General features: G+C 41.9%; 1 protein-coding gene across 4 annotated transcripts in view; it reads right to left on the minus strand.

Moving 5' to 3' along the window:
• LOC117362823 (tetraspanin-15-like) overlaps positions 1-25,871 on the minus strand; it is a 297,713-nt gene that overhangs the window by 138,947 nt on the left and 132,895 nt on the right. For all 4 annotated transcript variants that reach the window (XM_033949841.1, XM_033949840.1, XM_033949842.1 and 1 more), the window contains one exon: positions 13,877-13,972. In XM_033949841.1, coding sequence (XP_033805732.1) covers positions 13,877-13,972 — 96 coding nt within the window. The remainder of the gene's footprint in view (positions 1-13,876; positions 13,973-25,871) is intronic.

Consider the following 25,871-nt stretch of genomic DNA (forward strand, 5'->3'; position numbering starts at 1 on the left):
GACTGTACCCAACTCTCTGACTCTGCACAGGACCCTTTCCTTCAGCACAAAACTCTGCAGGCAAATCACTATATCCTTAGGTCTGCCAGCTACCCAGGGCCCCAAGGCCCTATGCATTCTTTCAATGTCAGGGTCTAGTGAATCATCAACCATTTCAGCAATTTGGACACAGTTTCCCTGACATCTTTATATGCCCCCCGACTCCAGAAGGCCCCACACCCATAAGTTGTTTCTAAGAGTGCAGTTCTCCAAATCTTCCAGCTTATCCAAAAGCACCTGGTACTCCTCATTGATATCTTCCATTGATATACACCAATCACGCCCTCCTCACAACTGTCCAGCCTGGTTTCCACCATATCCACACAGGCACCCAACTCCCCAAGGTCAGGCCTCACACACCTGTACCATTATCGCCGATATTTCCGTTTTTACTTCTTGGATCCATTGCCGCTTGCTGGCTTTCATGAACAGCTACTACCCCTACGGCACCGGAGAGTGAACTTCAAAGGACTCCATCTCCTTGCATCAGGCGCGAGACGCCTGCATGCCTCCTCCAGTACACTTGCACCATGCGCGATGTGGTCCGACAGCTTCTCTGCCACTCATAGTGCCATTTTCTCAGTTTCTCCTTTCATGGGTTCCACACATGACCAGCCATCACCTGCAGAAAAAGTAAGTGCTCCCGCCCAAAATCACTTTATAAAATAGGGGAATTTCTCAGGGCCAGATTGGAGCTCCTGGTTTAAGCTCCCATCTGTATAGGTGACGTCACTTCCTCTCCCCTAGCATGATTTTATTTTAATAATTTGAAAATTGTAACTCTAGATTTTACTGTGTGCCATGACCATGTCACAACTTCAGTCTTAGTGCTTGGGCCAAACGTTTTACAACCTTCATCTATTCCAGAGTACAAGTTTGTATAGTATCACACAATTAACATATGCACAAGCTGAACTTAAGTATCATTTATGCAGTTTTCATAAGGGCAGTTCTGTAAAAGGGTACCTATAGTTAGACTCCTAGAAGGCACCTACTGGGAGCCTATTTTATAATGCAGTGGTCCTTGTCCAGTCTTGAGAACACACCTAGCCAGTGGGTTTTCACAAAGAACATGCATGAGATAGATCTACATATAATGGAGGTAATATACGCATGCAAATGAATCTCATGCATATTCATTGTAGATATCCTGAAAATCTGACTAGCTTGTAAACCCCTGCTATAAAGGAAAGTAGAGGAGGAGTAGCATAATGGTTAGTGCAGTAGCCTGAGAATTAAGAGAACCAAGTTCAATTCTCACTAGGGCTCCTTGTGATTCTGTGCAAGTCATTTAACGCTACTGCCCCAGGTATAAAATAAGTACCTGTATATAATATGTAAACTGCTTTGACTGTAACCACAGAAAGGCAGTGTATCAAATTCCATCTCTTTTCCCTTTATAGAAAATTAGCACGAACAGATCAAATTCATATGTATATTTTAGGCATAAGCAGAATTCTATATATTGCGCCTAAAAATTCAGCTTCGGAAAAAGCGCTATTCTATAAACCATGCCTAATATTAAGCGTGATTTGACAGCATTTACACCCAGGAACCACAACTAAATTTAGGCACAATAATATGCACCAACAAAAACATAGCGCAAATGCGTATGCGTATGCCCTTATTTTATATTTATGCATGTTACAAAGTAATGCACCGATCTGCCCAAGATCCACTCATTTCTGTGTCCTCCTTTTTTTGACTTGCTTGTAAAATGTAGGCACCTAACTTCTAATTGATTCTAATTAGCACCAATAATGCTGTTAAACTATCAATTATCGGTGCTAATTAGCTTGTTATTGAATTAGATTGTGCATGCAATTTGGGCAATTGACCAAAATTGTATGCAGAATTTTTAGCGCTTTATATAGAATTAGGGGTTAATGCCTGCCACAGAACTTGTGTAAAGGTTCACACCCAGATTGCTAAAAAACATGCATAAATTATTCTATAATATATATGCTTAACTGTACATCCCATTCATGCTGCATCCAGGTACATGCCCTACTTCAAAGTACGCACCATCGAATTTAGGTGCTGAGTTCTAGAATGGCATGTAGTCAGAATATTGCATGTATGTGCACACATGAGTGTATAAGCATTCTGGTTATTTAGGTGTGTACATGGTGCGTAATTGTTGGCACCTTGTTTATAAAATTATTCCCTCTATGCACACAAATTTGTTACATTGATTTCACTGCACTGAATTATTCTGTAGGTAGATATTACTTGCTTTAATGAAGACAGTAATATTTCATGGATAAATTCCAAATGTTTCTTGTAACTTTAGTTTGGCTTCGTTTAAATGCCAGGAGAGCTCAGAGTAGCAAATTAAACCACAGTTATGCAGAAATCACTTCAAATTTTTAATGAGATAAACATGATCCACACCTTCTAAGTAAATAGTTGTCAACTGAACAAAATTACATGTGTACATGTCGTGATAAGAGTATATTAAATAAAAGTTAAGCAGTAATTAAAATAATGTCTTGCCAATAGAATGAGCTTAGAAGTGGATAAGGAACCATTTCATCAATTACAAAGTTCGCTTTCTCAAGTACTGCTATGAAACTATACTATCGTATGCCAACGACATCCTCCTCCTCACCCCCATAACCAATAACCATCCCAATATTGCTGAAAAAAATCTCAAATAATAGAGATAAAATTCAAACCTGGGCAACGAACAAGTTGAAACTGAACGCCACTAAGACCAAAGCCATTGGTTTCCGCACCACACAATAGACCTAACCTCATTCTTTCATCAGGCATCACTCTCATAATGGAAAAATCCACCAAGGTACTATGCTGCATCTTAGACGACACTCTCACAATGGAACCACAAATATCTAACCTTCGGAAAAAGACCATCTACACTATGGGGCTCATAATCAAAAGAGAAAAACATCCAAAAACCAGCCTAAGTCGGCACTTGGACGAACATTTCCCAAATACTTCCAAGTGCTGATAATAAAAACGGGTTTTGGACGTATTTCTAAACGACTTAGGCCTTCATAGTGCCGCTGAATGATCAAAGTTAAACGGGGCGTTTCAGGAGGAGTGTCGAGGGCGGGAGTTGGGCGGGACGTGGGCCGGCTTAGACTTAGTCGTACAGCATGTATAACCGAAAGTTATACACAAAAACCCACCTAAAGTCACCAGATAAACTCTGCAAACACATAATACAGACCCCTACACACTACCCCAGTGATCACCGACCCCCCCCCCATAAAAATATTAATCACACCTTTAAAATTCAGCCTCCAGACCATCATCACCTGGCAGCCTGGCATAGGAAAGCCTAGTCGTCCAGCACAGAGGCAGCTTAAGCCATCTTGAGGGTGGGTTAGGGACCCATGGAGAGGAGGACCCATGGCCATAAGCCCCTGTAATCACTGCATTGATACTTAAACATGTGCACTCCCCTATACACCCTCAAAACCCTTTTGTACTGGCATATAAGTGGCTCCTGCAGCCATAAGGGCTATTGGGGTGGTAGATAAGTGGGTCTAGGGGATTCTGGAGGTGGTTTGGGGGGGTTCACCATGACCTATAAGGGAGCTGTAGTGAGATTATGACATGACACCCTTTTTGTGAAGTTCACAACAGTGCCCTGTAAGGTACCCCACTCTTTAGGTGCCATGTCTGGTTGTTCAGTCCATCACTTTGCAGACACCTCCCACGTCCAAAGGGCTTGTTCTAGGCGTTTTTGGTATAAAGATGGACGATTTAGCGGCTTGGACGATCAGATCGGCAGGACGTTTAGTTAGACGATTTTCGAAATGAAAAAAAATTTTGAAGTATTTTTCAAAAATGTGTCCTAGGCTGTTTTTTACTTTGGACAACTTGTGACTTAGACGCAAACAGACTTAGATGTCCCTTTCAATTATGCCCCTCCACGCGTCAACTACAACTCACAAGACCATACTTCCACCCACACCACTTTGCTCTGATTGTTCAGATGATGGTCCTTCCTCAACTGGACTATTGCAACTCCGCCTACCTTGGCATTAACACTGATCTTATCCACAAACTATAACTCATCCAGAACACAACCGTTAGACTAATTTAAAAATTAAAGAAATTTGACTCAATTACAACCTTCATCAGGCAACTACATTGGCTCTCAATATCATCCAGAATAATCTTCAAATCATCATGTATCCTACACCAGATCCTATACTGAAGCTCAGCAACCCCTCTCATCCAATTATTTGGTCAACATTAAAAAGAATCTTTAACTGTAGGGACGCCATTCTGAAACAGGGCGAGATCGGCACACTGATTTCACCGCCCCTGTGAAATAATTATGAATTATGAATTATTCCCATTCCCTCTCCCTTTTTGCCTTGCAGCCATTCTAAGTAAAGGAAAATGCTAGCATCTTGTCACAAGACTGCGTTTGTCACATATTAACCTGACACAGGTTTACCCTTATCCCTTATATGGGCAACAATCAGACTTTGCCTACAGCTTAAGGCTAAGGAGCATGCATTATAACCTTTGGATAATGCTTATCTTATTTGAGCTGTCCTTATTTGGTACGGACATCAGCTGACAGGCCTTGAGGACGTGCAAAGACTCAGGCTCTGTCCACGTGTTAATCAGGCCCTTGTCTAAGTGCTGAGTTGGAGGATGATCACGAGGAAAAAGCACAAGATAAAGGGAGGGTGATCACGAGGTAAAAGCATGTACCTATCTTTGTATCCACCAATGTAAAACCATGTACCTTTGCACCCACCAATCATGAGATGTATAAACGAGGGAGTTACTATGATGTCATTAGCTTAGAAGCATAATAAAAAGGGACGGAACTAGCCCTTGCCAGTGCCTCCTCCCGACTCTAAGACTGCGTGTGTGTGTTTCCTTTGTGTCATTCCTACACTTAAAAGAATCCAACTAAACCTACCATCCACAAAATACCTCCACTACAAATGAATTTTCCACTCTATGCTAACCTATCTGGGTGTAAAAATCTGGAATCACCCTCCAGAAGCTATCAGGAAAGAGACAAACTATACTAGATTCAGAAAAAACCTGAAGACTCACCTTTTTGACAACTAACTATCTCAGTTTCTGTATAGCATCCCTTACGTCTAAGTCCCTCCTCTTATTTCTCCACGTCCTCTTCCCCTCCTTCTTTTCCCCTTCCTCTTTGATCTGTCGCCTTGAGCCTGTATAGGTATGAGCGACTCACAAATGGAAGATTAGATTAGATTAGACATACTGGCTAACCACTTTTGGAGAAGCTGGAAACCATGCTACCATGTCTGCTAAGCTCCTAGTGCTGATCAACATGAGAAATCAAACATAAGATTTTTATGTGCAGTATACAGTGGATCAATCATGCAAGCTTCACTTTCTGGCCAGAAATGATCATTTGGGCCATGAGTCAGCAGAAATCTTATAATGTTGGGTACAAAATATATATGCTAAAGTTTGCACAGGGATTTCCACATGCTCCTTTTCTGCATGTGCTGTGAAACCGTGCACTTATTTTTATTCACACTGGGACTGGGTAATTTTCAAAAGGCATTTTTACACATTAAACAAACATTTGCTCAAGGGAAAACCTATGAAAATTGTCCCCTATATCTTTACTTGTTGACTGAAGGAGTAGTTTAGTAATTAAGAGATGAGGGCTAAGAAGAAGGGAAGCCATGATTCAAATCCTATTTCTCCCACTGATATTTCCCGTGACTTTCAACTTCCATTGTCTTAGGTACAACTTAGATTTTAAGTCTACTTGGACAGGGAAATAATGAGTGGACCTGGTCTCTGTATCTCAAAAAAGATATAGCGGAATTAGAAAAGGTAGAGAAGGGTGACGAAAATGATAAAAGGTTTGGGATAACTTTCGTATGAGGAGAGGCTAAAGCAGCTAGGGCTCTTCAGCTTGGAGAAGAGACGGCTCTGGGGGGGATATGATAGAGGTCTATAAAATACTGAGTGGAGTGGAAAGAGTAGATGTGAACTGCTTGTTTACTCTTTCCAAAAATATTAGGACTAGGAGGCATGCGATGAAGCTACTAAGTACAGTGGTACCTCAGAAACCGAACGCCCCAGAATTCGAACGACTTGGAATCCAAACTTTTTTTTGTAGTAAATTTTGTCTTGGAATCCAAACTCTGCTTTGGAATCCGAACACCCTACATATTGTATGTGTGTGTTTGTGCCCCAGAATCTGAATGCTGCTTTGGAATATTTGTTAATATTTTACCTTAAAATCCAGTGTATTTCTTGTTAAAATTTGATTTTGTGGGACCCAAGAACGGATTAATCCAGTTTCTATTATTTTCAATGGGAAAAATTGTCTTGGAACTCGAACGCTTTGGAACTCGAACGGGGTTTTGGAATGGATTAAGTTAGGATTCCAAGGTATCATTGTAGTAGATTTAAAACAAACCAGAGAAAATATCTCTTCACACGTGCAATTAAACTCTGGAATTCATTGCTGGAGAATGTGGTGAAATCAGATAGCTTGGATAATTTTTGTAAAAGAGAAGTCCATAGGCCTTGAGATGGCTTGGGGAAATCTATTGCTTATTCCTAGGATAAGCAGCATAAAATCTGTTTTATTACTTGGGATCTAGCTAGGTATTTGGGACCTGGGTTTACCACTGTTGGAAACAAGATACCTGACTTGATGGACCTTTGGTCTGTCCCAGTATGGCAATTCTTATATTCTTATGACATGTTCGTAATTCATCGTGAACGCAGATTTAGAAAAGGTGAGTTATTAAATCTGAAAGTCAAGTCCCCTGGCCCATATCACAGGTTCTTTTTCAATACTTCCTAAACAAAGCCTAATAGCTCAGGAGCAATAGTGGGTAATGCCATGAGACAGAACAAGGTTTCCCTTCTGAACTTGGCTCTTGTTCTCTGAACTGATGGATATTGCAGAGGTAACTGACAAGAAACTACCAATGAATTCTTATGGAATCACTGTCCCTGAGTGCAAAACTGAGTATAATATTACCCTTCTGTATAAATCCATTGTAACTCAGGATGGATAAAAATAAAAAATTACATTTATCTTTAAATAAAATACTTTTTGAGTAAAAATCTGAACAAAGATAGTTTTCTATTTAAGATACATACCCACAAAGGTTCAAAAGTTATTTATCATGAAATAAGGATTAGTTTTTAATTATGTAACATGAGGCTGTATATTCATGCAATATATACAGTTTGTTTTTTTTTTTTTTTATTTATAAAATTTACACATTTATTGTCAAGCATATCATCTTGTACAGAAAGTGAGATCAAGAAAACATAATAATATTATTTACTCTCAAACCTGAAAGCAATTCAAAATAATAAAGAAAGTATACATCCTAACTTAATCACACACTAGTCCTCAAATTAAGATCCAAGATTAACGATAAGAGTAGAAATTAAATTAAAGTAAAACGTTTTAACAAGAAAAATCACTTAAGCTACTACTGAGAAGTGAGCTAATTATTATTATCACAATGGTACAGATGGTTCTACAGACTCAAGACGTTTCGCAGAAAGGAAAGTAGTCAAGTGAGCTGGATCTACAAATACATATTTCAAGGAACGGTATCTTATGACACATTTACAAGGATACCTAAGAAAAAATAAACCCCCTATTTGAGTCACTCCTGGTTTTAACATTAAGAATTCCCTTCTTCTCTTCTGAGTCTCTCTCGAGACATCAGGAAATATCTGGATATGAAACCCCAAAAAGTCCTTGGCCCTATTTTTAAAGAAAAGTTTAAGAATCCAATCCTTGTCTGGGGCCAAAGCCACAGTCAATAAGAGAGTGGCTGGAATAGCCAATTCTCTATCTGATTGCTCTAACAAAGTGGAAACGTCCAAGGATTCTTTCTGTGGTATTCCTTCATCTTCTTTCTTTTGAGGATCCTGATTTCTTATAGGTAAATAATAAACCTTATATACAGTTTTTATGTCTTGATGGGTGGAATAATGTTCACAATGATCCTGTTGTATGTGCATGTATAATAACAGAAGAAGGGAATGTATTTCTTGAAGAAACAATTGATACCTAAGGAAATGCACATACAGCAGAATACGCACTTACAGGAAATAGCAGCAAATATTCAAATGTCTAGTAAGCAGTTTAGTCACAGACAATGCTGTAAATGTATCCAAGATGAGAAGAAATTTAAAAGACCTTGAAGAGAATACCAAGCAAACAACATATGGTTGCAGTGCTCATTTGCTGCACATCATAGCCAAGACTTCAGTGTCCGAGAAATAAAGACTAATGGTGTTGAAATTGCTAAATACTTCCATAACAATCATTTTGCAGCAGCAGCTCTGAAAAGAATGGGTGGAACCAAGCTAACGCTCCCACAAGATATTAGATGGGGCAGTGTGTGTGGTGTGTGTGTGTGTGTGTGTGTTGAAGGCTTATCATGGGCGAACTTAGCACTTGGATGTCTTGTGGTGATAATCAAACCTTTCCCAAGACGTCCAGGATGGAACTTAGATGTCTAGAGCTAGACCTGTTCTAAAAGCATCTAAGTGCCGAAAAAGAACCCAAACTGACCAGATGACCACACTCCCCCAGTGGTCACTAACCCCCTCCCACCCCACAAAGATCTGAATGAAACAGTAAATACCTGTCTCTAGAACAGCAACACCTGGTATGGGAAAGCCTAGTAGAACTGCACACATGTGTCTTAAGTCTGATGGGTGGGCTAATGAATAATAGTGAGGAGGACCCAGGCCCATAAGTCACTCTAAACACTACATTTATGGTGGAAAGTGTGAGCTCATGAACACCCACCAAAACCCTACTATACTGCCATATGGGTGCCACCTGCAGCCACAAGGGCTATTGGGATGGGAGACAAGTGGGTATAGCAGATTTTGGGGGAGTTTTGAAGGGTTTAGCATAAATTATAAGGGATTTATGTTGAGATGTACATCTGATACCCTTTATGTGAAGTTCACAGCAATGACTTCTAAGGTGACCCACTGCTCTGTTGGCATGTCTGTGTCGCCAGTCCATTATAATGCTGATCCCTCCTATATCCAAATGGTCTGATTTGGATGTTTTGAACTTGGACATTTTTGCGGCCGAAAATGGCCCAAAAAGTTAAATGTCCTATGGTTAAATGTCCTGATGGCCAAGAAGTCTAAATAGGTGATTTTTGGGTGTGAGGAAAATTGAACATCTTGCGGTTTGGCTGATTTTGAAAATGGCAGTTTCTCTGCCCCCACCTTTGGATGCCTTTTGGGAAACATCTAAAGTCAGACTTAGATGTTCTATCAAAAATGCTCCTTGTAAGAATGATACTAAAGTAAGCAGCATGGAAGAACATACAACACAATATTCTTAATATCAGTACAATGCAATGAAACACAGGATCAAAGTTGAAGCTAGAAGATCATGGTTAACTAGTAATTAATATGCACCTGAAAACCAACAAAATGGGAAAGGAGAACCAAAACATGACATAAAAACTGGACAATCAGGAAAACCAGGGAAATGGCAGAATCTGGGAATATAGGGTATGGAAGAGAGCAAAACAGGAAAAATAAGACACTATTCAGGGCATTTGTATAAGCATAATACAGCAGAAGAATCCTAAAACAGAGTGCGTACCAATGCCTTGCAGAGAGCCCTATGTGCCCTTCTGAATGCCCAACTTAGGGGCATTGTAATGAGATTTTTCTGGTTCACAGACAAGGAAAAGATCTTCCAGAAGATGAGGCAAAATGCACAGTTGGAACACAGAGGAATCTACATTCAGATATACTAGGGCATATTGGCATTCATGCTGACAAAAGGAAGAAAGATGAGGCTGATCATATAGACATACTCAATAAAGAGCAAATTAAGTATCTGTTGTGAATGTTTCTGTTTCAGATAATAGAATGTGGAACTGCAAAAGCCTGAAAAGTGCTAAAGGCAGCAGATATTTTTCCTTAATAGCTGTGAAACTCCACTTTAAAGACAGGAAAAATTCAGTCAATGCGGAGAGTGCCAAATAAAAATAAGTGTCTAAAAAGGATCGCTAAGCCCCAGATTCTACATAAGGTGCCCAAACTTGGGCATGCTGCTTTCAACTCTTAACTTCCAAACACTGTCAGATACCTTACCTTACCAGATCTTAAAGTCTAGGGTTACCATAAGTCTAGGAAAACCCGGACATGTCCTCTTTTTAGACGACTGTCCGGGCACCCGGAAGGATTTCCAAAATCTGGCAGTTTGCGCATGCGTGGCCGTCACCGTGATGATGTCATACGCACGTGCGCACGCATGTGACGTCATTGTGTCGATGTCTGCACGTGCGCGAAGGCTTCCAAATGCAGCATTCGAGCTCGGGGAGGTTTGTGTGGGGGCTGAGCTGGTAGAGGAATGGGGCGGAGCCAGAGGTAGAATGGGGCGGGGCTGGGGGGTGGAACGGGGTGGGGCCAGGAATCCTCATTTTTCAAAGAGGAAATCTGGCAACCCTATTAAAGTCATTAAAAAAGGAAGTAGAGGCAAACAGCTGAGCATCTACCAATGTAGGCTGAGTCAGCCACTCTGTATGCAGATGACATTCTTCTCTCTTTCTCGGACAACAGAAATCTTTTCTGCACCTCATAGTGACTGCAGAGGCAATCCAGGCAGTCATTTCAGGCTTGTGAAGGAATCCCTTCCACAATGCTTGCAATCAACCTTAGCCCAGATATATCAGGCTTGAATGGTTGTTGAAGTTCTGGATCTTTCTTCCACATTGAGGGTACGGCTGGAACCCTAACTTTTTCTATGACATTTTCTACAGGAAAAAAAAAGAAAAATAAATCTATTTTTTTTTTCTTTTAATAAGATGGCAAAAAAATGTCAAGAGAGAGAAAAATAAGTGGTTGACATCTGTTGGCAATTTTTTAAAATAAGAACATTCTGGAAGATAATTCAATATAAAATTCAACCTGTAATAATGACCCAGGCACTTTTCATTTGAATAGATTGAATGGGGGATGCAAGATCAAAACCAGCTAGCGAAACATTTTATACGTAAATGCAGTTAATTTACACTGGTGGCATGCTGGAAGGAGAAATGTACTTCCTATCCCCTAGTGCTGGATGGTTATTTAAATTATGAGAAATTAGAAGATTAGAAATAGGGAATAAATTACACTGCAAAAAAAGGAAGGTCATAAGGGAGATTTCATAAAGCAGCCTCCTCTTCACCAAGTATATGAAACTAATTGTGTGTGAGAAAAGTCTGTAAGTTAACTGATACTGAATCTGGGAAAAAGGGAGTAGGCTTATATTTGATTGCTAATGCACTGGTTTTATTGAGTTAACTGAATGCGATATTGCATTTTAAATTATGGAAAAGGTTTAAAAAGAAAAGGCTTTATGATGTGTGGAAATACATTTTCAAAAGAGAATATTTAGTTCAAATGATTTAGATTTAAAGCTACATAAATAAGATTATATGATGCTAGCTGGCACATTTGATCTGCTCACCAGAATATATTATTTGTACAGTTGTAAAATAAGATCTAGGAAATATATATTTAAAAAATTAGCCAGATAGATTCATTTGGAAAGACAGTTTCAGATCAAAAAGCTACGGCAGAGCATCACCAGGTTTATAAATCACTTTGAACGCTTTTTGAGAATAAGTGCCTTTATTTGTGCAGTTAACTTCTTTGGAGAACCATATTGGTTTCCCTTTTCTCTTATTTTTATATGCCTTCTTTACATAAAGATCTGCTGCCCTTTTAGATTAAATAGAAACATAAAAATGAAGACAGATAAAGACCATATGATCTATCCAGTCTGTCCATCCATGCCATCTACCATTTCTTCTCACAGTTTTTCCAGTTCCCATATCATTTCCCACCTTCTCCTTCAGGCACTTCACTGGTTTATTGCAGTCAGTGTAATTTGAAATGCAGGATTTTGCATCTCGTATGAATGAACTTTGCCTTAGGGCTCCTTTTACTAAGGTGTGCTAGCGTTTTTAGCGTGCGCTAGATTGACGTGCGTGCTAACCCTACGCTATGCGCCAAAAACTAACGCCAGCTCAATGGAGGCGTTAGCGTCTAGTGCGCGTGGCATTGCTGTGTGCGCTAAAACCGCTAGCGCAGCTTAGTAAAAAGAGCCCTTAGTTTTATACTGAACCATATTATGTGATGATCTCTGCTGCCCATTTGGGTAGACCCTTCTCTGATAGGTTTCACCACCATTTGACTGAGCAAAACCCCTTGGAAGGCATCCACCGTTTTCTGATCCTTTCCACCTACACCTAGGCGTACAACAGGTATAACCAAATGTTTTGACAGGTTGCCTAGTCGGCACTTATACGTTTTGACTTAAACCAAGTCAAAACAGGTATAAGTGCTGAAAAAGGGGCTGCTGAGCTGATGGCGGCTGGCGCGATCAGCTCAGCGGCCCGGCAACCTACCCACCCCCCACTGCAAACATCAGGGCAGGAGAGATGCCTCATCTCCCCTGCCACAATAGCGATACCACCAAGTGCCGCCAAATATGGCACTTGGGATCGCTAAAGCGGCAGGAGATCGGTAGCATGGAATGTTGCTACTATTTGAGTTTTTACCAGGTATAGCGACCTGGATTGGCCACCATGAAGACGGGCTACTGGGCTAGATGGACCATTGGTCTGACCCAGTAAGGCTATTCTTATATTCTTAACATAACTGAATGTGAGGAAATACAGCCATCTATGTGAGGAAGTACAACCATCTATACAGAAACAGAGAAAATGCCAGCAGATATGGCCCATCCATTGTTTCTTCCTCTCTCATAGAGATCCCACATGCTTGTCACAAGCTTTCTTGAACTCTGACACAGTCCCTGACTCCACTAATTCCTCCAGGAGGTCCGCAAAGTTTGGTAACCTGTTATAAAATGACCTGCCTTGTGCACTATTTGGAGATGTATATAGAGGACTGCACCTAACACCTTCGGGAAGAGTTTTTACTGTGACCACACAAGTCTATGCAGAATGTGACAAAAATAAACCCAGACCTCCCATGCTCACCAAATTATGAAATGCTGTAATATGGATTAGGCACAGTTAATCTGAGGCCACTTAGTGAAAAAATGTTGTTTAAATGAAACCATAGACACACAAGACCTGATTCTATAAATGACGCCTTAAACATAGGCGCTGAGGAATGCGGCGCATAGCACATGTGAATCATGAGTTAGGCTCCATTTACAGAATTGTGTCTAGCAGCACTTAAATTGGACTCATGCGCTAATAGGCATCACAACCTTAGGCACCCTCAACTTAGGGTTTTCTTGGCCTAAACACTTGCACCTAATAATAATAATAACTTTATTCTTTTTACCACCATAACCAAAAGTTCTAGGTGGTTTACACTAAAAAGAGCTGGACAATCAGCGAAATACAATAATACAGTAAAAAGTGCAAATATTTGTAAAATAGAATTTCAATAATAAAACTCACTAAGTGATAAACTTATCGAACAAAGTGGTCTTAATTAATTTCCGAAAACTGCAATAAGTCCAATTTAGGCACATACAATTAAAACACGCCCATGAGCTGCCCTTAACCACGCCCACTTTCTGGTAGGCACCTTGGATTAGGCGCCTACCTGAAATCTGTAGGTACCATCTGAGTTAGGCGCCTATCATACAATTAATTTTAATTTCTGCCAATTATGAGCTCATTATTTTGCCAATTAAAGCTATTAAGTTAGGCACCTAGATCCGCTAGGCACGCCGAGTTAGGTGCCTAACTTCAGCCATATGATCTGAACCATAGAGCGCTGGCAGAATCTATGACTAATATGCTGCATTCACCTAAGCTGCCTAGCACAGCTTTAGCTCCAGACATCCAGGAATACCTGCCTTTTTCTGTACAAAGTCCAAAATGTTCTTAAAATCCAGATCATCGTAGTAATGTTTGATGCCTTCCTGGAGGTTTGCGTGAATCAGCTCCTTCATCTACAAAGCAAACACGAGACGTTAGGGAGTTAATGCTGCAGAACTACCAAACCTGTTTTTAATACAGCAGAATCCCACTTTAGCGATCTCACAACAAAACCATCATTATTTAAAATGGTACCACACGCCCTACTACACTGCAAAAAGATTTCCTGCTAGAGCAAAAAAAAAATAAAAATCTCCACATAACACATTATTTGAGGAAGGATGCGCATCTGTTCCAGGGTTGTAAATACAAGCCGGCTGATAACGCATAAATGTATCCTAACAAAGGACACATTACACATACTGCTTACCGTACATTCTTTTACTAAATCCACATGTGCTTTTAGTATTATTGGTGCAATATGAGCACACTTTAGCATATCATTAAGATTATAAGCAAGGTGATAGGAATCATGCCGCTGTACCGGGCCATCATTGGTCGCCGTACATGAAGGAGGATACGGTACTACTCGAAAGGGTCCAGAGAAGGGCGACTAAAATGGTTAAGGGGCTGGAGGGATTGCCGTACAGCGAGAGATTAGAGAAACTGGGCCTCTTCTCCCTTGAAAAGAGGAGACTGCGAGGGGACATGATCGAAACATTCAAAATACTGAAGGGAATAGACTTAGTAGAGAAAGACAGACTGTTCACCCTCTCCAAGGTAGGGAGAACGAGAGGGCACTCTCTAAAGTTGATAGGGGATAGATTCCATACAAACATAAGGAAATTCTTCTTCATCCAGAGAGTGGTAGAAAACTGGAACGCTCTTCCGGAGTCTGTTATAGGGGAAAACACCCTCCAGGGTTTCAAGACAAAGTTGGACAAGTTCATGCTAAACTGGAGAGACTGGACTCATTTGGAGCACTGGTCTTGACCTTGGGGCCGCTGTTTGAGCGGACTGCTGGGCAGGATGGACAATTGGTCTGACCCAGCAGCGGCAATTCTTATGTTCTTATGGCTTGATGATGTTTACCCCTGAGGCTGCTGTTACAGCAAGATCAATAAGGAAAAGCCACAGGTCAAAAATAATCTCAACAACCATCTGGCCAGTGTTATCAGCAAACAAGAAGCTGTGGACAAATAATAGTCTTCTACTATTGTTTATTGAAAGCTTCTATACCACTGCTAATGACTGGGGGAAGGGGGGCAATTTAGAGTGGTTTATATGAGCTTTGCTGGGATGGTTTAAATACAGACATCATTAAACCATAATCAATACTTGTGCTTTTGTAAATGTGTTATAATACAGAGTTAGCATTTTCTAAGTTGGTTCTCAATACAACCCTCTTAAACCATAATCAATCTTCTTTCGTATTTCCACCTATATCTACCTGCTTATACATATCTATTTGTACATACCTATAAAATATATATTTATTCATATTATACCTTCTTATACACATATATAACTATATACATATATACAGCCATATTTAGTATCATGTACTGTGTTCATACTATTCCTATTTCAATTGACACTTAGAGGTACATAATCAAAACGAAAACATGCCTAAAAACCCGCCTAAATCGACACTTGGATGACCTAAAAGACAGGTCATCTAAGTGCCGATAATTGGAATGGGTTTTTAGACTATCGAGAGGCATCTTAAGTCTCTTGACTGCCGCTGTGTATCCAGAACGAAAAGGTGCATTTCGAGGAGTTGTTAGGCCAGGAGGTGGGCAGGATGAGGGCAGACCAAACTTAGTTTTCCTGTAGCAATAATCAAGAGACTGCCTAAACAGGCTACTCTTTGGGTTTTGGCCAGGTACTAGTGACCTGGATTGGCCACCGTGAGAATAGGCTACTGGGCTTTATGGACCATTGGTCTGACCCAGTAAGGCTATTCTTATGTTCTTATGAACTTATACATTTGACTTATACCTGTTTTTAGATCGCCTAAGTGCCCAGGATGTATCCAAAGTGACCAGATAACCACTGGTCAGTGATCACTGACCCCTCCACAGTGCCATAAAAATCAGAATAAAAACGTACATACCTGCCTCTAGAACATCAGCACCTGGCATAGGAAAGCCTAGTAGAGCTGCACAGAGGTGGCTTAAGAAATCTGGGGGGGTCAGCTAGTGAACCATACAGAGGAGGATCCAGGCCCATAAGCCACTATATGAGCCCACCAAAAAAACCCAAACCTTACTATACTGCCATATAGATGCCACCTGCAGCCATAAGGGCTATTGGGGTTGTAGACAAGAGGGTATAGTGGGTTTTGGGGGCTCACCATGACCTGCAAGGGAGTTGTGGTGAGATGTTTATGTGGCACCCTTTTTGTGAAGTTCACAGCAGTACCCTGTAAGGTGCCCCACTACTCTGTTGCCTTGTCTCGGTGGCCAGTCCATCACTTTACTGACCCCTCTCACGTCCAAAAGGACGAGAATGCGGTATAAAGATAGACGACTTGGCGGTCTGGACGATCAAATGGCTGTATGAAGAACTAGATGATTCTTGAAAAAAATATTTTATACGTATTTTTCGAGAATGGACTTTAGATGTTGCCAACTTTGGGCGACTAGTGCCCTGGGCCTCAAAACGGACTTAGACATGTTTTTTTAATTATGCCGCTCCACATGTTTGTATCGTGATCTATGTTCATCTTGGAAGTATTAATTTCCTGATAAATCTGGTTATCTGTGCTATGATTATTTTATCCCCTATCCCTACTGTGTTTATCCTATAGATGTTCCTAGTGGCAGTTGTCTAGTGGGGACTAGACAACTATCTTCACTTTGTTGCATTATTGGCTATATATTTCCCCCTCCATATTCGCAAATTCCGTATCTACGGATTCGCTTATTCGCGGTTTTAAACCACAAAATTCATTTTCATTTTTCAGCCTATTTTAAGCCCTGTAAGCCCCCCCTTAAGCCTTACCTGGTGGTCTAGCGGGTTTTCGGGGCAGGAGCAATCCTACCATGCTCCTGCCCTGTGCAGATCGATCACAGGAAATGGCTCAAGAGACTACGGGAGCTCAAGGCAACCATTTCCTGTGAGCAATCTGCACGAAGCAGGAGCATGGGAAGATCGCTCCTGCCTGAAAACCAGCTAGACCACCAGGTAAGGCTTAAGGGGGGGGGGGGACTTTCAGGGCTTATAATAGCCGGGGGAAGCAGGGGTTAGGAGCAGAACTGGCCCAAATATTATTCACGGTTTTAAAAATATTCACGGGCCGGCTCTGCCCCTAACCCCCGCAAATACGGAGGGGGAATTGTAGTATTCTGTGAAGAGGATGGTCTTCATACCTTTTTTGAACTTTCCAGTGTCCTTTTCTAATTTTAGTTCCTTAGGAAGAGCGTTTTACCACCTTGGTGCCATCACTGAAAAAATTATTTTTTTGATGTCTCTGAAGGAGGGTATTTCCAGCAGGAGGTTTTGGCTCGAGCGTAGTGTGTGTGCTGGTGTATGGCGATGTAGTTTGTCCACTAGATATTGTGGTTTTGAGAAATGAACAATTTTGTGCGTTACAACCAGATCTTGAATTTCACCCTGCTTTCGACTGGGAGCAAGTGTAGTTCTTTCAGTAGTGGGATGGCACTCATCAGCCTCGATTTTCTGAGCAGAAATATTGCTGCTGCGTTTTATACTAGTTGAATTTGCTAACCATGTACTTTGGAATGCCTAGCAGGATTGCGTTACAGTAGTCAAAGATTGAGAGTACCAGGGTTATTATTACATAGGACATTGCTTGGTGGGTGATGTAGGATTTAAGTCCTCTGACCCAATAGAGTTTGCCATAGGCATTTTTTACGATGCGCTGGATCTGTATTGTCATGTCTAGGTTTGGGTTTAGCCATACTCCCAGGTTTCTTACCAACTCCGTGGAAGATTTTTAGGTGTTGTCATTCAAGGTTAGTTGGTATCTTGGGCTATTTTCTCTCCATTTGTTAATTAGCAGTAATTTGTTTTTTACTTGAAACCATTTGAAGATTTTTTCTAGGCCTGCCTCGATTCTTTGTTTAGTTTTCACATTTTATTTCTTTAGTGGGATGATCAGTTGAACATCGTCTGCGAAGATGTAACATTCCCATCCCAGTTTTCTGATGAAGTTCTCTAGTGGCTGAAGGAAGATATTAAAAAGCATGGGTGACATAGTTGATCCCTGTGGTACTCCTATGTCTGTTTCTTTCCAGTTGCTTGTATTTCCCTGCCATTCTACCCAGTGAGCAGCGACCCCTAACCTGCCGCTGTGCCTGCGTCAGTTCTTCTTCTGAAGTCACTTCCTGGACCCATGCCTAGAAAGTGACATCAGAGAGAGCCCACGCAGGCGTGACAGCAGATTGGGAGGGGTTGCTGCTCGCACAAGGAACATTACAGAGGTACTGGGGAAGGGAAGCAGCATGTGACAATGTGTGTGTGGGGGGGGGGGAGGAGAAGAGGGCAGGGGAGGGGTGCCACTGCTCCGGGCACCTCTCACCCTCGCTATGCCACTGAATACATGGGCTTCATTAATAGTGTTACAATTCGGGGTTTGGGTGTTTCTGTGATTGTTTTCCATGCAGGAGCTTCTGTAAAGGTGGTACAGTACAGTGAAGGATTAGTGTGTGTGGGGGGGGGGGGAGTTTAGAGTATGTACACTCCTTCCTCACCCCACATAACCAAATTCACCCTATATATACAATGTACCACTTATACTAGTGGTCATGGTAAATAATATACCTCATAGTACTCTACACAAAAGTATGATTCATTAAAGTACAATTTCTTTGATTTTCCTGTGCTATATCAGCAGGTTTGCAGTTCATTATGGTCGCCTCTGTACTGGCTCATTTTAAAACAAACAGTGGGACTCCTTTGAAGACCTTCTGAAACCGAAGCTCAGAGTTAAAGGCCTCAAAAAATAACGCCTTAGTAATTCCATCTGTTCATTAGCCTTTTAACACATAGCATGCCACCATGAAATTCAACACCAACACTTTTTCACAAAAGACAGGATTTATTTTTTTCAAAATGAAGTCACTCCTCAATAACCAATGAAAGAAAAAATCCAAAGAACTTTATTTTTGGCAGCAACTGGTACAAGATACTCTTCTTCTCTGCTTAGACAATACAATGGTTGGGATGGTTTCGGAGAGAAAAATTCCTGGGCAGAAGGTCTGACTTATTTTAGATAATGATAGAAGAAGAGATAATTTTCTTTACAAAGCTAATGAAGAAACAAAGAAAAGAAAATAAGATGATGCCTTTATCGGACTAACTTAATACATTTTTTGAATAGCTTGTAAAGGCAATGCCTTCTTCCTCATTTCAGAAATGAGAAAATGAGAGGCCTTGAGTATATGCAGATGCTCAAGGCTGTCTAGTTTGCTTTCACTTTCTTGACAATGGCGCGGAAGCAGAAGCAGCATCCACATCCAGGACAGAGCAGTAAGAAATGCCAGTCAGCGCAGTAAGAGAGGAAGACTAGAAATAATGTGCTACCCCAACTAAAAGCCAAGACCCCTATTTTGGGGCTTTTTTGGTCCCCAAAGTATATTTGGCATATGTCAAATTTAAAAATGTTCCAATGACAGTATCACAGGGAAAGGTAGGTAGAAGCATAGTAAGTGTGTGTGTGTGTGTGGGGGGGGGACGACTGTCCTGGATGCCTTCTTCATGGGAGGGGACACCGGCACCTCTCCTCTCTACCTCCTTGCATACCTCTTGAAACGTTTGCCGGCACGAACAGCATCTTCCACCTGCTGCACGCATCAGCCTAGGCTCCGTTTTTGACATTGTGACCTGATCGCAAGACAAGGACATGACATCAGAAGGGAGAAGGTCAGTGCAAGCAGCAGGTGTAAGATGCTGCTCACACCAGCAAACATTTTAAAGAGGTATGTAGGGGGCTCTTAAGCAGCATGGGGGTGGGGTGGGGATGCTCAAACGACAGGGAAGAGGGGGTGCACAACATGGCAATGCTGGGAGCCACAGCCCTGGGCGCCACTGAAGGTAGGGGTGGATGGGCGAATGCTTTTATGTTTTACAAACATATTCTGATATATGTCAGCATTTGCTAATTTCTGATTTGAAGAAGAAGGTATTGCCTTTGAAAGCTAATCAAAAATTATGTCATAATCCGCGAAAAGGGAACAAGACTTTAGAAATTGAGATATTTAGCCTGCTAAGTAATCAAGAAGATGCTGATTCAAATGCAACAAACCACATCTTTCTATCATTTCATTTCCCAGAGATATACCATTTCAATTAACAAATTGTTGTATTCGATTTATAAAACCCAACTGACATTGATGCCTTGTTTTTCAAGTAAGCATAAGACTTGGTACCTTTTCTTAGATTGCAACACAAATATATTAAGTTAGTCCAGCGGTCTCAAACTTGCAGTCCACGAGCCGCATGCAGCCCTCCAGGTGCTATTTTGCGGCCCGCGGTCTAGACGCAATGATCAACTGCTCCCTTGCTGCAGTTGATTGTTCTGGTCAAAGCTGCGGCCGGTGATGGCTCCTCGCGCCATCCACACCAGCATTTCTCTTCCCCCTTCCCTTCCTTGTGGAGCAGCAGCGTGTCTGGCTGGCTCCCTTGCTCAGTCGATCGTTCTGTTCAAAGCCGAAGGTGGCGGCTCCTCGCTCTATCCACTCCTGCATTGAAAGCCTCTCTGACGCCACAACATCAGAGAGGCTTCTGATTCAGGCACGGATCTCGCGATGAGCCGCCACCCGCAGCTTTGAACGGAACAATCGACTGAGCAAGAGAGCCAGCCAGACACGCTGCTGCTCCACAAGGAAGGGAATGGAAAGGGAGGGGAAAGAGAAATGCTTCTGCAGCATAGGAAAGGGGGAAGGGAAATGCTGCTTCTGTTGCTGCTGCACCCAATTGGGGAAAAAGAGGGAAGGAAGGAGAAGGAAGACAAGGGAGAGGAGAGGAACAAGAGATGCCAAGTTCATGGGAGGGAGGGAGGGAGGGAGGGAAGGAAAGGAGATACCAGACCATGGAGGGGGAAGGAGAGATGCCAGGGCATGGGGGGAGGGAAGGAGACAGATGCCAGACCAGGGGAAAGAAAGGAAGGAGGCAGGGAGAGAAAGGAAGCAAAGAGATGTCAGACCATGGAAATAGGGACGGAAGAAGAGAGAGATAGGAAGGGAAGGTAAGACATGGAAACATAGATTTTGAAAAGAAAGCAGAAAAATTGAATATTAAGTTAATGCCAAAGATGGATGCAATGATGAAAAATGAAAGACTGACTACATTGGTAATAAATGCCAGCGGGGAGAGAGCTGATGACAGCTTAGAAAAACGCTCAGAAAAAGTGAAACTCTGAGGGGGGTGAATACCTCCCCTTGGGCAAGAGTTTACAATCCAATCATTGCATTTGCTATTTAGAGCATCACTCTCTGACCGCTGGTAAAAACTCAATTGTTTCAATAGCATTTGATTGACAAAAAATTGTTCAAAAGTATCATACACAAAATCTCTTGCTCATTGAATGATACTATACACTTATCTGTGCAAGCTTTTAAGGATTGTGGTTGTAAGGGCTCTAGGGGTCTCTACATGGCCCCGTTTCGATAATCTTCTTCAGGAGACCCAATACTGCACACTCTGAAACCCTTTTCGCTAACGTATCTTTCAAGAGATGATCGTTTGCCAGATTCAGAAAGTCCAAACGATGGATGCAAGGCAGAAAGTGAAGATGGAGAGAAAAACAGTCAAAGGACATAGTTTAAAGCACAGAAAAATAAAGTCACCAGCCAACAAAGGTAGGGAAAATGATTTTATTTTCAATATAGTGATTGAAATGTGTCAGTTTTGAGAAATAAAAGATATTAAACTTTAAATGTGAGGGCTGCAGAAAAATAGAGTACTTGGAGGGCCGCAGAAAAAATAGTTAATGTCTTATTAAAGAAATGACAATTTTGCATAAGGTAAAACTCTTTATAGTTTATAAATCTTTCCTTTTAACTGTTAAAGGAAAGTTTTATAAACTATAAAGAGTTTTACCTCATGCAAAATTGTCATTTCTTTAATAAGACATAAACTATTTTTTCTGTGCCCCTCCAAGTACCTACAAATCCAAAATGTGGCCCCACAAAGGGTTTGAGTTTGAGACCACTGAGTTAGTCCAATTAAAAGATATCATCTTTTCTTTTCTTTTTCTTTATATTTATTACCTTTTAAAAGTGGACTAACATGGTGTGACAGGGTGAAGTTCCCTGTCACTGGCATTCTACCAGAGGGAATCTGAGCAGCTAAAAGAAAGAGCTGTCCATTCACCCTGAGTGGATTGTGGTGCTGAAAAGAATAGCTGGAGGAGGAAGAGGTCAGGTCTCTCTCTCTCTCTCTCTCTCCCTCCCTCCAGTCAGGTCTCTCTAACTCTATCTCTCACTCTCTTTCTCCTTCCAGCTGAGTCTCTCTGTTTCTCCCTAGTTGAGTGTTTCTTTCTCTCCCTGGTTGGGTCTTACTCTCTCCCTCCCTTCCTTTGCGGTCAGATATCTCTGCCCTCCCTCCCCCCACCCCCTTGGTTGTGTGTCTCTCTAGATGGGTCTCTCTCTTCCTGGTTGGGTCTCTTTCTCTCCCTTCCCCCCCCGAATGGGTCTCTATCTCTCCCCCTCTCCGCAGTCAGCTATCTCCCCTTCCCGCCCCATGTCACTCTCTAATCTAATCCCCACTCCAAAGGCTGGCTCTAACTATGCTTGCATGTCTGGTCTATAATGCTTCATGAATGAGTGTAAGAATAATCATGGTGCCGCCCTGTGGTTAGAGCTACAGCCTCAGCAACCCGATGCTGTGGGTTCAAACCCCGCACTGCTCTCTGTGACTCTGGGCAAGTCACTTAATCCTCCACTGCCCCAGGTACATTAGATAGATTGTGAGCCCATTGGGACAGATAGAGAAAATGCTTGAAGTAACTGTATGTAAAACCGCTTTGAATGTGGTTGTATAACTACAAAAAGGCGGTATACAAGTCCCAATCCCTTTCCATATTTTCTGTGGAGAAATCAATCTATGCTCGGCCCGTGATGATACCTATGCCTAGTGGAATGTACCTTCAAGACAGTGGACATCAGTGTACCCCAAATGATGCATTCTGATCCTATAGCCTCCTTAATCCATTGAACCACATTTGCTTTACTGCTGTTTCTCTTCTAGCTGTACTGTACAGCACAAAGAAGGGATCAAATCTCGGATGCCTCTGTTCTCTTTAAGTAACAATGCAAAGTCCTCCTGGAATTCTGACCACGTCCCAGGAAGCACAACAGACTGGCTAACAAGAAGCAGCAACAAAGAAAGAACCAGATGAATGGACTACCTTCTTTCTAGACATAGTCAAAAAGGGATCTCTGCAGGAAAGTGCCTGTAACTCTGAGATCCGCCTTGCTGAACTGAAGGAAACCAGAAACATTGCCTTCAAGGTGCACAAAAGTTAAAAATACTACTTTCAAACCCCAAGGCAGTGTTACCAGATTTGGAGGAGGTCCTCAGAAAATGGTTCATATCTGGCAGCATGGCCAGATAACCAGTGGTGTAGTGGGGGATGGGTGGGTATAGACCACCCAGGGCGCCATCTTGGTGGGGACGCTGGCAACTCTCTTCTTCCCTATTCACTCACCTATCTTTTCAACTAATCAACGATAGTGAGCAGCATCTCATATCAGCTGTTCACTGCCATCTGATCATCTGCATTCAGTCCACTTGGGGGGACTGAATGCAGGATACAGCTGCAGTAGGGCAGAGTATGGGGCGATGCATGGCATGGCAATGCCAAGTGCCACTACCCCTGCACCTTCTTCCCTCACTACATCATTGCAGGGGCCATGTCTGTATTAATCCCCTGTAACAAGCAATAACCACCACCTGGACACAGCACTAGACCCTTCTCTAATCTAGGCTGGCCCTCCTGCTGCTGTAGCAGTCAGATCCACATAGCTCTCTTCCCCTGCCCTAGCTACAGCTTTTGTCGCCCTGCTGCTCATGTGTGGCACCCATTTAACCTGCTGCTGCCTCTTGGCCCACCGCTGGTCCTACAGGTTACCGCCGCTGTTGTTCTTATCCACCCTGTTGCTGTCTGCCACCCTTCTTCCCTCTCGGCTCTTGCTGCTGAATTCCAGCTGCAGGTCTTCTCAGCTGCCATGAGCAACTGTTCTTACTAATGGTCTTTAAGTTGTCACGGCCTTGTCTTTCTCTGAGCTTCTGCTGGTGCTGCTGGTTTTGCTCCTGGCGCCACCTCTCCTCTTCTCTCCCCCTCTATTCATGGCTCTGTTCACAGCCATGGTTCAAGGCTCTCCAATGCAATCCTCTCCTACAGTTGCTGCCAATACTCTGGCTGCAGTCTGAGGGGAGTAAGCATTTTAATATTTGTATTTCTTTCTCTTTCACAATTTTTATTGAGTTTTCAAATGTCAATTACAAGTCATTAACTACAAATATTACAAATCTAACAGGCTAACTGCCATGCATATTAACATATCTTGACAAAGTCAAACTTATAAAGCTGTGTCAACTATAGTCATATAACTGCACTCTTGATATTTTCTTGACATTTTCATGAGCGTTTGGAATGTTCATTTCAGCAAATAATTAGTGTAGAGAAAGGAAAGAAAAAAAAAAAGCCACAGAAAATAAGTATATAAGATAAATTCAGAATGCAGTCACTTGATTATAATGACCTTACCCTTCCCTTCCCGCCTCCCAACCCTTCTGTAACTCTTGGGCAGACTGGATGGAGCAAAAGGGTCTTTCTCTATTGTCATTTGTAAAAGAAGGCCAAAGTTAGGACACACTTTTTGCTGTCCTAACTTTATGTAATTACCTAGCTAGTTAGTGGACCAAATATCATTTTTAAGCAGCTAAGTTGTGGCTTCATCCAAACTCTGCCCCAGGACCATCCCTAGACTGGCCGCTTAGGGAATGGTCAGTTAGTGGAGATATTCAACAGGGCAGTGCTGCTAAGGGTCGCTGCTAAGGCTATCGGAGGCAGGACAGCTCAGTGGTTCTAACTGCGCAGAAGCTTCCTGCCCAGTTAAACCTCTGAATATTAGGCCCTTATTTTACAGTTTTGTAAAAGGAGGGGGGCCCCTGTAACAAGCAATTTAACGCTGGCACTGGTCAGCACAATGCTGATTGCTACTGGCTGTATACTGGGTCCTATGTTGTTATTAACCAACAAACCTGATGCTTTGAGGGGGAGGGGCATAACAAAATTAAACCAAGCTTCTCTGGATTTAGTTTCAAGTGATAAGATTCTGGAGATGCCAGCTAGGGGTCACAACATGGAAAATTCACACCAACCACACACACATATTCAGTGATCCCCCGATTATGGAATACCTTGCCCTTCAAAATCCACCAAGAATGCAATTTTCTGCTTTTTGGAAGCAGATTAAAACTATTTAGTTTCTTAATTATGAGGGAAAAGGGCTTATGGATGGACCTCTGGCTCTGGTGCACAAGCTAATTGGGTTCAGGTGGGCAGAGAAAAGCCCAATTTTCTCTTAGCAATCAGGCAGATGAGTGATCAGTTGGCATTTTCCTGTTTTGTGGTGTTAATGCCTGCTTCTACATTTTTTTTAGAAGCAATTTATAGCCTTAAAAATTTTTTTTATATACATTCTCACATAAAAAGTCCATTTGTGAAACTACTGCAACTCCTTCCCCCACCAAATATCCCCTCCAAAACCTGACCTTTCTGCTGTGTCTCTGTAGGTGGCACACTCCTTTGTAAAAGGCCTCCCTTGCCTACAGCAAATAACTTTTTTAAATCAACAAGAAGAGGAAGCATCCATCAGAATGAAGGATGAACTCATTAGTTTAAATATAAAGATTTGAAACAGGCAATTTTTCATGCTAGCATTCCTCTCTAGTGACAACTAGATTACTTTATGTTTGCTCTGAAAGGATTAATCACCCAATACTAGCCACGGGGGACATCACCACTCCGTTACTGCAATGAACAACCTGAAGGACTGT

This window comes from Geotrypetes seraphini, chromosome 6 (genome assembly GCF_902459505.1).
Source record: "Geotrypetes seraphini chromosome 6, aGeoSer1.1, whole genome shotgun sequence".
In the NCBI taxonomy this organism is placed as follows: domain Eukaryota; kingdom Metazoa; phylum Chordata; class Amphibia; order Gymnophiona; family Dermophiidae; genus Geotrypetes; species Geotrypetes seraphini.